Source organism: Ovis aries, chromosome 15 (genome assembly GCF_016772045.2).
Source record: "Ovis aries strain OAR_USU_Benz2616 breed Rambouillet chromosome 15, ARS-UI_Ramb_v3.0, whole genome shotgun sequence".
Taxonomy (NCBI): Eukaryota; Metazoa; Chordata; class Mammalia; order Artiodactyla; family Bovidae; genus Ovis; species Ovis aries.
The window spans coordinates 31,126,712-31,139,693 of record NC_056068.1 but is presented as its reverse complement, the minus strand read 5'-3'; the positions used below and the strand labels follow the sequence as shown (position 1 = coordinate 31,139,693).

The 12,982-nt window shown below is 48.5% G+C and overlaps 1 protein-coding gene across 1 annotated transcript in view; it reads right to left on the bottom strand.

Moving 5' to 3' along the window:
* GRIK4 (glutamate ionotropic receptor kainate type subunit 4) overlaps positions 1-12,982 on the bottom strand; it is a 401,304-nt gene that overhangs the window by 192,497 nt on the left and 195,825 nt on the right. Inside the window, 1 exon segment of the mRNA XM_042232998.1 lies at positions 2,794-2,958. Within this exon segment, the coding sequence (XP_042088932.1) occupies positions 2,794-2,958 (165 nt within the window).

The window sequence follows — 12,982 nt, the reverse complement described above, 5'->3', positions numbered from 1 at the left end:
GTTATCACCGAGGCACGAAACGGTTAAACAGCCTGTCCACAGTCACACAGCTCATAGGTAACACAGCCAGGTCAGTCTGATCTTCCTACGCTGTCCCACAGTCTCTCCAAGTAGGGATAGCAGAGCTGTTGTTCCGCCTTCATCCTGGGATGCGGCCTCCTTCCAAACTCCTTCCCCCGCCCCACCACTGACCAGCGGTCCCGCCCCACCATGCTTCAGCTAAAAGTGCTAATCCACCATCCTCTCTTCCCCTTACTGAGGGAGGGGAAAGTGGGGCTGGAAACTTTCTATGAACTATCTGGGTGGTATTTAAAATCCATTGTGGGGGAGCAGTTTTGGCTTTAGATGAAAAGCCTTTGGGGTAGAAAGATCCAAAAGCCCTCTTTTCTAACAAATGCTAATCATGCCTCAAACACAGTGAGATATAAAAGCTGAACCAAGGGCCACTTGTTAGTAAAATACTTAGTGCCTAAAAGAAGGGCCTTAGAAAGATGCTCCAAAGCTCTGTATCACGGATTAAAGATATGTTTCCTTTATTCCCCTGATTCCTCTGGTTTAATATTTTAGATGTATTGACTCTGCTAAGCCCGGGTCATTGGGAGAAGAAATTTACATCTGCTAATGACCCCCATCCTCAGAGGGCAATCCACGCTTTCTGTTCTGCAGGGGACGCTTTCTGTCCTGCAGGGGAAAGTCTGAAGAACCAAAGAAGAAGAAGAGGGAGCTGTTTTTTTTCCAAAGAACAGACTATGAGAACTATCTAGAAATCTGGATTCTTGTCTGAGACCTGCCCTCCTGGACAAAAAGAAACACACCAAAGTATAGACAGGACCAGGAGGTTCACAGGAAGTCATTGCTGATATTTCCGCTTTCCTTTGGAAGATCCTGAGAAACCTGAATCTTCCTTTCACTGTACTAGAGTTTAACCTCTGTGATAACTGGAATTTCCATCTGTGCCTTACCCCCACTGTCTAGGACAGAGTACAGCAGGCACCCTCTAAATAGTTATTGACTGACCGAGTGAATAAATGAATGACAATTCCAAGTACCTGTTCCCCCAAGCTTCCTTCTGGAGGAATCTGTGTCCACAGATCTCACTGGCCTCAACAACTGCTTCATATGATAGGAATCCACCCTCAGTTTTTAGGAGTGGACTCTCTCCCCAAAAGTAGATCTCAGGTCAGCTGGCCAATGTCTGTGGCTTGTGAGACCAGCCAAGAGAAACTGGACCAATGAGATCCTCTGCCTTGAAACTCCAAACCAAGAGGCACAGAGGGAGCTGCACACTGAAGACAGACTGTAAGCACCTGAGGGCAGGGACCCTCTCTACCTTGTTTCCTGCATTGCCCCCAACACAGGATATCCCGAGTTAGGCCCGAAATGGAGCTAATGTTCAGTAAAAGTTTCCCAAATGGGTAAACAAACTGTAAACTGGCATCATCATGGCACATGATGAATGAGCCAGGGAAACGAAAGCGCCAGAAGGAGCAGAGCATGGATCTGATACAGCAGGAGCATTACAGAAGCTGCGACACAGAGAGCCACTGCCTTCCTCCCTCCCTGCCCTCTTTGGATCCATACAGTATCCTATTGATTGTACTTAAGCTAATGTAAATACGTTTCTTCTGCAATAGTAATAGTCCAGATTAGAGCATCACTGGGCCCACATGCAGAAGACCACATGTCTGACATACCCACGTAAGCGAGTTGTTCTTTGGTTTGGTTTGGTTTTGCCATTGACTGTCACTAAAGGTTGATATGGACGGGAAAGGAAGAGATGGGACTTCCAGAGTCTTAAGGAACAAAGGCTATCGTGTCTCTGGGCTGAGGGGCTCCCCTCCTTCCCTCTGTACTGGAGCAGTTCATCTACAGCTAAGCTACAAACCATCACCCCACTAACCTGGAAGCTCATCTTGTTAAGCTGTCTAGATAATACCAGCAACACGCCAGAGAAGTGCAGGGGAGGTGGGACAGGCAAGACCCTGGGCTGGCAAGGCTATGACGCGAGTTCAGGGTCTAGGACTTGCATCTGACTACCTCTGGCACTGAGCGAGTTATCCAAAGTCTTTGAGCCTCAGTTTCTTGGTAAAGTTGGAATAACAACACTTAACTTTCTGGTTGCTGGAAGAATTAAAAGCAGTGCCCAGCACATAGGAGGGGCTCCATTAGTGTGACTGGAGTGATCTACTACGTACGTCTATAAAGCACTGCAACTCACAGAGACCTTTCCTATTTTGCAAGTCATTTAAATCTCACAATGACTTGCAAAGGAGAGCCTAGCATTCCTATCTTACAGATGAAGAAACTGAGGTTTAAAAGAATCACTGACTTGTCCAAAGTTATCCTCAAAAGCAAGTGGCCGAACTCCAGCCCAAGTCTCAGCTTCTTCTACAACACTGCCTTTGGCACAAGAAATCAAGACAGGAAGGAAACATGTGTCACACTCTGCTTCCCTGGGGCTGGCCAGCTCTCTCCTTTCTCAGCACCGCACAAGGTTTCATTTAGGGATATGCGCACACGATGTCCAGAAGATGAATGAATCCATACATGAAGGAATGCATGAGTGGGTAGAATGAAGGGATGAACACATTTCCTCTCAACTCTACCCTACGTATGATTTACAACAAAGCCTGGGATCTCGTTCAGACTAAGCCCTCAGGGCCTCCGGGCACACGGCTCTCTTCCTCTCTCGGGAGTCCCTGCATGTAGGTCTGCCGACGGGCGCGGCTCACACCACCAGCCCCTCCTCTGCCAGCGGGGGAAGCCGAGGGCAGCCCTGCCCGCTCTACGTACTGGTTTCTGCCGTCTCGTACTCGCTGTCTCTGAGAAGCTCAAAGATGTCCACTTCGACCTTGGCCTTGCCCAGCCTCTCGGGAGCGCGGTTGATGCGGTTCTTGGCCAGGGTGATGGACAGCCGCTCCCCTCTGCTGCACTCCATGGGGTCATCCAAGATAGCGGCTGTGGGCAGGCAACCACATGGACACAGTTGGTACCCTCTACCGTTACCCTCCTCTGCTCCAGTCTCCCCCCCACTGCCACCTTCCACCTCCACCCTGCCATCCTCAAAACTGTCCAAAAGCAAGTCCTCTACCTGCTAAGGGTCTAGGCTTGAAGTCTGGTGTAGCATGAACTTTAATGGGACTAACCACTTCAAGGACCCTGCAATATCACGGTGGGCCACCAGGGGTCCTACCTGTACGAGGCCCCTGGGTTCGGGAGTAGCGATACCCTCGGATATAGGCTTACAAGCACACACGGGCACACCGCTGCAAAAGAAGGCAGATGGAGGCTCTGCTTTGAAAATAGTACTTCTGGGCATACGAGAAACTGTCCTCGAGGTGATACAGGGTTGAAAGAGGCCAGGTTTGAGAGGGAGAGCTGTGGTATCAAAGAGCAGCTGGAGGTCCTGCTGACCTCTGGCTCTCCATGCTCAGACACAGATGAGACATGTCACCCAGGGAGTAGTTTCTATGAACTTCTTTCCTCACTGGGCAGGGATAGTATCAATAAGAAAACCCCACAGGGTTGGTGTGAGAATTCGGTAAGACAATGGACACCACTGAAATTTAATCCTCGTGACTTAATCAGGGTGAATGATTGGAGTGGCGTGGTCCCAACAGCTGCCCAACTTCTGGAAGCAGTAGTCAGTATATGTGTATTAAGAATATGTGTCAACCTGAGCTCAAATCCCAGCCCTGCCCTGTGTGAGCTATGGGGCCTCAGTTTCCTCATTTGTAAAATGGGGAGAGAGCCTATTCTTTGCGCTACAATGATGATGACAAGGATAATATGTGTGAAGTGCTCAGCGCAGAATTTGGTGCATGAAAAACAACAAATCTAGCCATTGATATCATTCACTGTCTCAGTAGAGGAAGTTCCCCAATTGAAAATCTCTACATCAAAACTTGTACACAGGAGGGTGGGTGGAGGGATAAATTCAGGCATTGGGATTAACATATATACCCTACTATATAAAATAGGTAACCAACAAGGTCCTACTGTGTAGCGCAGGGAGCTAAACTCAGGAGTTTGTAGTACTGAGGGAAAGGAATCTGAAAATGACTATATATGTATATATGTAACTGAATTGCTGTGCTGTAACACCTGAAACTAACACGGTATTATAAATCAACTGTACTTCAATTTTTAAAAGTTAAAATAAATCATAAAAGTAGTTACTCTATCTAAATATAAAGAAACTTGTATGCAAATGTTCCAAGCAGCATTATTCATAATAGTCAAAAAGTGGGGACACTCATCCATCTGCTGATGAGTAGACAAACAGAAAAGCAGTATATCGTTACAATGGAGTATCATGACAGAAAATAAAAAAGGATAAAGTGTGATGTATGCCACACCATGGATGAACCCTGGAAACATGCTCAGTGAAAGAGACCGGACGCAAAAGACCACACGTTAAAAGACACCCTTTATATGAAACGTCCAGGACGGGTGAACCCACCGAGACAGAAAGTAGACTAGTTGTTGCCCAGTTGTGGCAGCGGTGGTGGGGAGGCTAGGGGGAAGGAGAGTGACTGCTAACGCATACTGTTTTTTTTTTTTTTCTGGGGCAGGGGGGCATGTGACAAAAATGTCCTAACACTGATCACGGAGATGGCTGCACAACCCTGTGAATATACTAAAAGCCGCTGAATTGTATACTTTAAATGGGTGAGTTGTGTGCTATATGAATTATATCTCAATATAAAGCTGTTACAAGAATAAAAAGAGAAAGATCGAGCTTATCTCGCCGAGGTTGAAGCCTCAGAAGAGCAACACAGAGAATCAAGCCAAATAGATTTCGCTGAATTGAGGACCCCGGAATCCCTGTGGCTGGTGTGAGCAGAGACCCAGGTTCTGTGCTGTCTTTTCTGTATAAAACTCCCCTGTTTCCCTCTTGTGACCCATTTTCCAAACCAAAACCAGGACACAGAATATGACAAAGCAATTTTTTTTCCTGATTTGTGGGTTTATTTATAGGCATAGCCTTACTGAGCAATACAAATTAGACTTTGTTTACAGTGGTTGGTAATACGTGGGGCGACAGAGGTGACTTCCTAGAACTCGGCAATAAACTTCTGTGAGTCAAGTGGCAGTCGTTGCACACCTGAGACAGTGGCCAACGGACCTTACACGTACGATTGATGAGCCCAGGGACAGCTACAGTTCCTAGCCAGGTTACCTTAGGGGAGCAAGATCAGAATGAGATTATTATTTATGAAGAAGAAGCCTGGACAATTACATTGAGCTGTCCCAGGAAGAAGACTCTGGGAGTAGAAGGGAAGTGGGGCAGCCCAGAGCAGTGGTTCTCAATGGTGTTCTTTGCAGGGCCCCCGGGGTTCCTTCAAGAAGGGGTTCATGGAGGTCTCTAGCCTCACATCAGCTGCAATGAATACAACCTCCACATCTGTCAGTTTTAGATATTGGAGTTCCACAAAAAACGTGATGTGGGGAAAAAAAGGTTTCACTGTTAAAAATATCATAGAAACCATTAGCCCAGACCTACTGCATAGAAAAGAGACACTTAAAAAAATGTCAGGAACTGGCAATGCCGTTTCCTGGGAAAGAGGCATGAGTCATGAGAAAGAGGCATGGGTCCATGGCATGAATCCAATGCTAATAGGGACACATTTATCCGGTGACCACTTTAGGGTAAGTCCTAGTGGACACAGTCTCACTTACTGTCTCTGAGAATTCCATGAGAGTGTGTTTTCTATGTTGTTCTCATTTGGAGATGAAAAAATCCCAAAACAGATCACAGAAGGCAAGCGACCTTCCCTCATTCACAGGCTGGTGAGTACAGAGGAGGGAGGGGATCCCAGGTGGGTCTCATATGGACCCTGTGCCCCTTAACTATAGGGCACGTTCCTTCTAACGAAACCTGTCTTCCTGGGGATTTGCTGCTGAGAAGCAGTGGTCTAGGCAGGTGTGTCTTAGCTCACACGGCTATAAGAAAACACCATAGAGTGGGTGGTATTTATTTCCCATTTATTTCTGGAGGCTGGGGAGGAGACCAGCGTACCAGCATGACGGTCTGGAGTGGGGGGCTGCTACTCCCAATGTCCTCACATGGCAGAGAGAGGGAGATGAGCTCTCTGGGCACTCTGAATAGGGCACTGATCCCATCTCAGGGGCCCCACCTTCATGACCTCACCGAAACCTAATCACCTCCCAAAGCAGGGAGGGATAAATTAGAAGTTTGGGATTAGCAGATACAAATGACTATCTGTAAAATAGATAAATAAGGGGCTTCCCAGGTGGTGCTACTGGTAAAGAACCTGCCTGACAACGCAGGAGACATAAGACAGGTGGGTTCAATCCTTGGATCGGGAGGATCCCCTGGACGAGGACGTGGCACCCCACTCCAGTATTCTTGCCTGCAGAATTCCATGGACAGAGGAGCCTGGTGGCTGCAGTCTGTAAGAACCCAAAGAATCAGACACTACTGAAGTGACTGAGCATGCACCTACCAAGGAACTGTATTCAATATCTTATAATAAACTGTAAATGGAAAATAATCTGAAAATGAATATACGTATGTGTGTGTGTGTGTGTGTGTGTGTGTGTGTGTGTGTTGGCCGAAAATTCATTTGGGCTTTCCATGAGATGTTATGAAAAAGCCAGAATGAATCTTTTTGGCCAACCCAATATATATAACTGAATCACTTTGCTATACACTAGAAATTAATACAATAGTGTAAATCAACTAAACTTCAATTTAAAAAAAAGATGTGTGCTATGGACTGAAATATGGTCCCCCACCCCCACCCCAATTCATTTCTTAAAGCCTGAATCCTCAATGTGATTGCATTTAGAGATACCATCTTTAAAAGGTAATTAAACTTAAAAGAGGTTATAGGGTTGGGGTCTGATCTGACATGATTAATACCCTTAGAGAAGGCTCCTTCTCCCACCGCCAAGCCAGGAAGCAGGCTGTCATGAGGAACTGACCCTGTGGAATCTTGACCTCAGACTTGCGCACTTGAGAAATAAACGCCTGTTGCTGAAGCCACCCAGTCTATAGTGTTTTATTATGGCAGCCCAACCTGACATAGACAGTGTGTTAATATAAACCCTGATGCACAGGACACCAGCCAGCCATGTGACACCACACAGTGAACTCACACAGGGTCACAGGACACTTTGAGACAGAAGGGTCACGGCCGGGGAGGGGAAGAGGGCATATGGAAACTGGACACCGAGGGGCACACGAAAGCCCCTTGGCAGGAGGCACTCAGGACCCATCCTCAGAGGCACCTGGCAGGTTCTCACCAGCTCACTAAGATCCACCACCCAGCTCTCTCTTCCCAACTCCCATGCCTTCCTGGGCACCAGTATTCATTAGGTTTTAGGTTTTAGACAATGATTCATTTCTGACTGGCAACCACCTCAACTGGGTGGTTGGCTGGCATCAAGTATTACTGGGAGTAGAAGAATTAGGATGACAATAAGAACCAGATTCCCAGGCTGCGGGCAGCAAGACGAGGTACACGCTCAGGCCTTCTTGGGACAGCAGAGGAATACGTCTGCAGCAGGCATTACCGAGCGGCACACTTGCTGTCCACCTGTCGCCTGAGGGGCCTGGGGGTGAAGGAGAGCAGCTGGTTCGGGACTGAACTGGTAGCCGCTGCTCCTGACCTTCATCCCCAGGCCTGGCCTGCAGCTGGGCCAGGAGGCTGAGTCCCCAGCCGCCACCCAAGGAGGAGCCCCATCATCTGGTACATCCTCCATCCCTGGGCACTGCTCTGCAGCTACAGTGAGATTAGGGGTGGAGGGAGGGTCTGGCTCTGCAGCAAAGGCCAAGCAGACTGGGGAGACACAATCAGGGGTCAGGCCCCCTTTCCAGCTGTGTTGCTGTTGTTTAGTCACCAAGTCATGTCTGACTCTGGACTGTAGCCCGCCAGGCTTGTCTGTCCATGGGATTTCCCAGGCAAGTATACTGGAATAGGTTGCTATTTTTTTTCCAAGGGTTCTTCCTGACCCAGGGATTGAACCCATGTTTCCTGCATTGGCAGGCAGACTCCTTACCACTGAGCCACCAGGGAAGCCCTTTCCAGCCATGGGGACTGTGTAATGACTCTTCAAACCCACATGGACTCAACATGACTCCTTCCTGCCCAGAGAGCCATGACCCGTCACATTTCCACCGGCCTTTCTCCCCTCCACAACTGAGAGCTTTACCTTCTGCTAGCATCTCTGAGTTCTAAGGAAAGGGCGGCCTCCTGGCCCTGCCACCTGCACCCACGTGCCCCGCCATGTTCCGGGCCCATGCCTACATCCACTCTGGAGAGGATGCCTCCCCCAGCAGGCTGGCAGGCCAGGGCTGCCCCCTGCAGCGCTTGCCTACTCAGCCCAGTGGGCGTGGCCTCCCACGAGGGGAGGGCACATGATCCCTGACCCTCTCAAAGCCCTTAAACCGCCCCATTGTCTGAAGGGTTGGTCCCAATCCAGTGTCTAGGATGGCATCGAATCCTCCACACCTTTCTACCTGCAGCACCCCTCCCACTCCCATGGTGACAGTGCCTCTGTGCTAGGACCTGGGCTGGCCTGTTATGGTCCTTCCTCCAAGCCTCTGCTGACACGGGCCCTGTCCCTTATTCCCCCTCTCCCTACTAGACCCACCTCAGACCACCTCTTTCAAGAAGTCTCCCCGAGGACTTCCCAGGTGGTCCAGGGGTTAAGACTCCTCACTTCCAATACAGTGGGCACGGGTCTGATCCCTGGTTATGGAACCAAAGGCCCACATGCCATGCAGTGCAGCCAAGAAACAAATAACAGGACTCCCCTGGTGGCTTGGTAGTAAAGAATCTGCCAGTGCAGGAGACACGGGTTCGATTCCTGGTCCAGGAGGATCCCATTTGCCGAGGAGCAACCAAGCCTGTGAGCCACAACTACTGAGTCTGTGCTCTAGAGCCGGTGCTTTGCAACAAGAGAAGCCACAGCAATGAGAATCCCGTGCACTGCAACTAGAGAAAAGCCCTCCCAGCAAGAAGACTCAGCACAGCCAAGAATAAACAAATAAATAAAAGTATTTTTAAAAAAGAAACAAATAATAAATTAATTTTTTAAGAGAAAAATGAGTCTCTCCTGACTCCCCAGGCTGCTGCTCTCCTTGGATTTCCACACACTACCTTGGAGGGGTATTTATCTTTCCATTTCTATCTGTGAGCTTCCTCATCAAGCTTGTGCCTTAAAAGCCCAGAACTAAAAACAGAAAAGCCCAGAGCTATCCTTCCTTCTTTTGAAACTCCCCAGATTCCTCACCCCACATCAATCCCCTCTTCTTAGAACTCCCACAGAAACTTCTCTGTACCTTTCCTCAAAGAGTAACCACTTCTGACTTTCTATTATGTATCATGCCTATCTGTCCATCTTTTCTCCTACAGACGGTTGGCTCCCTGAGGGTGAAGGCCACACTTGATTCATCTCTGCAACTGTGCAATTCCAGACTCACACATGCACGGAGTCCTTAATGAATGGTACTCAGTGAATAAATAATGCAAAGCCACTGTTTTTTCATGCCCTACAGCCAGGAGCAGACATTGGGCTGGGAGTAGTAGGCATTAGACGAGGTATGGACTGAACACAGCTCCTATACCCGGGCTTCCAGGACGGAGGACCCAAGCAGAGCCCTCCTCCCTGGGACTAGGGCTCTCCTGCTCTCTGCTTACCTGTGTCCATCAGAACGGGGCTTGTCTTCCCTCTACAACTTCTCAACAGCCCACAAGTGACCCCTCAGATTGAAAAATCAGACTCCTTAATCCCTTGGTTCTTCCAGATCGTCTGGTGAAGAATTCAAAAAGCTTTGATACTCTTACCTCTTTGAGGTGGGAATAAAGAGATTTTACTAGAGAGTCTTTATAGGCAATATCTATAACACGCCTATATCTGTTAGAACTGCGTACTAGCAAGAAGAAGAGGACTTGTGAGCCTCCAGGGAACCAGCTGACTTTGCTCCAGAGCCAAGCGGCGGGCTGCTTGTCCCCAGGGGCCCCGGCCCACCTCCACCATCACTCATCGGGTACATCTCACTCCCCGTGTCTTCCCAGCACCCTTTGTTTCACCCTCGTTGGTCTCACTCATCCCTCTGGCTGGTGGCAATGGCACCACTGTGCAGGCTGCTCCCACCACAAACTCACACCCTGCCCCTCACTGGGGGGACAACACGGCACCATCGCCCTTGTCCTCTCACACTACAGGCTATCTGTTTCTCGGATGGCGCCACAGACAGGGCAGAAACAATAGAACTTGATTTTTCCCCCAGTTCTGGAAGCTAGAAGTTTGAGATCAAGGGGTCAGCAGGTTTGGTTTCATTTTGAGGCCTCTCTCCTTGGCTTGCAGACGGTCGTCTTCTCCTTACATAGTCACTTGGTCTTTTCACTGTGCAAGTTTGGAGTCTGTGTCTTAATCTCTGCTTAAAAGGGCATCAGTCATGTCAACTTGGGCCCCACCCATAGGACCTCACTTTTGAAGATTCCCTGGAGAAGGGAATGGCAATCCACTCTAATATTCTTGCCTGGATAATCCCTTGGACAGAGGAGCCTCTCGGGCTACAGTCCATGGGGTCACAAAGAGTTGGATAAGACTAAGAAACTAACACCTCTTTAAGGACCCTATGTCCAAATATAGTCACACCCTGAAGTACTGAGTATTGGGGTGTTAACATAAGAATTTGAGGGGGGTATACAATTCAGGCCAGAACATGGACCTTCATGTATAGCCGCTGCCTATTCTCAACTCCTCACTTTCAGCCCACTGGCTCGCTAAGCCAAGGCCTCTCTCAGTGAACCCCTCAATCTTGTGCCCCCACCTCTTTCCCTTGGACTCAGATGTGGGGAGTCTCGTGCTAGGAGACCCCCCACCCGCCCGCCTCTCTGTCTCACCACGCTTCCCTGCTCTTCTTTATCTTTCAGTGTCTTTCCCAGATCCCATCATTCCTCTCCACTAAAACACGGCCAGGGGACTTTCCTGGTGGTCTGGTGGTTAAGACTCTGTGCTCCCAAGGAAAGGGGCCTGGATTCAATCCATGTCAGGAAACTAGATCCCACATGCCACAACTAAAACCCGGTGAGACCAAATAAATAAATATATTTACTGATCAATTAATTAAATACGACATGGCCAGAGCCCTCCTTTCCCATCCAGACCCCCGTGACTACACTGACCTAGCAGGGCAACTTCAACTTCAGCCAGGCTTCTCCAGTGATTACTCAAAGTTTGCTACTCATTCCACATTTTTCTTGACCCCTCACACTCTTCCTTCTGTCCCCACCACCCCATTCAAACTGTACCCACAAAGTAAATAACCCTCAAGAGCCATTTCTGCAAAACTGGTGGGCACAGTTGATTCCTTGTCTAATTCAGTCCTGAGTGGCATGACTGTATCTGCCACGTGCTGTTCAAAGAGCATCGTGTATATCACCTCACTTAATTCTCAAACAACTCTACGACTTACTGTCCCACTGAGAAAGGAGATGTTGAGCAACTTGCCCAAGATTGTGCGTGCATGCGTGCTAAGCCACTTCAGTCGTGTCTGACTCGGCGACCCTATGGACTGTAGACCACTAGGCTCCTCTGTCCATGGGAATCTCCAGGCAAGAATACTCCAGTGCGTTGCCATTTCCTCCTCCTCACCCAGCGCCTTACATCAGACAGTACAGTCCATGAGCTGCCAGACTGCATCATCAGGCCTCCTCCAGGATTCTCTGCATCTGAGGGTCCTGAGGGTTCTTTTTTGCCTGAGCCCTTCAGCTTCCATGGCTTCCAGAACACAAGGTCCCTGGGTCGAAATTTCCTCCCACTTCCCTGCCCATTCTCTCAAGGTACACGTCTCTTGCCTGCCCTTAAAATACCAGGGAACCCCAGGGATCTACAGAGCCCTCTTCTCGCCTCACTCTCATGGGCTTCCTAAATGATTCCACTTACAGGCTCCTCCACAGGGATGCTTGACTTATGTCCACTTGCCCAGCGATCCCAGATGTCTGACATCTCAGACTTGGTAAGACCCACACTAAAAGCCCCTCCTCCCTCTTGTATTCTCGCTGCTACACTCCTGAGCTCAGTTGATGGCGGCACCAGCTACCCAGGCATCATGCCTTCACCCCAATCCCTCAACTCCCGGTTGCTTTTGAATGTCCCTCCTCAATATCTCTCGAATCACTGCTTTTCTCTCTGGTCTCAGCTCTGCTGTTCTAGTTCAGTTCTTTCATTTCAACAATATCACTGCAACCTTTTAACTCTCACTTTTTATTTTTAATGTTTTAATTTTATTTTTTTATTGAAGTATAGTTGTTTTACAACGTTGTGCCTCCAGAGTCTTCACCACCACCCAGCACTCCTCAGTCACTCCCACACACAGCTGTCAGTGATCCTTTTAAGGTGCAAACCCCAGTTTTTAGCTTCCAATCTCCAAACAAATGAATTACTTGATATGGCAGACAACAGCAGGCTCTAGCTCTCCAGTCTTATACTTCGCTTCTCTGTTCATCCATCTCTACCTTTTAGAAATATTGAACCACCTAACTCTCACAGCACCATCTGGTACACACACACAAACATAGGTGCACACACACATGCACACACAGGCACACACACAGAGCTGCTCCATGCCCCCATACTTTTGCTCAGTCTCCTCCGCCTCCTGCCTCCTCCCTCCTCACCTTTGCTCACTCACCACTCTTACTCAGAATGAACCCTCAGCTCAGACCTCTGCTCCTTCTGGAAGGCTTCTCTGAACACAAAGGTTGATTAAGTGTTTCAACTATGTACATTTATAGAATCCCATGGATCTTAAACTCTAATTAACACTTTAGTCTTTAACTTCCACTTCATTCATTTTCTCCTGTAGCCAGTGCCTGGCACCTTGCCTGATAACACTTTTAAATGTTTGAGTAAAATTTGTTTTGCCTTTTGAAGAACTAGAGTTGCAAAAGAGTCAGGCATGACTTAGCGACTAAACAACAACAACAATGCCTACTTCTAC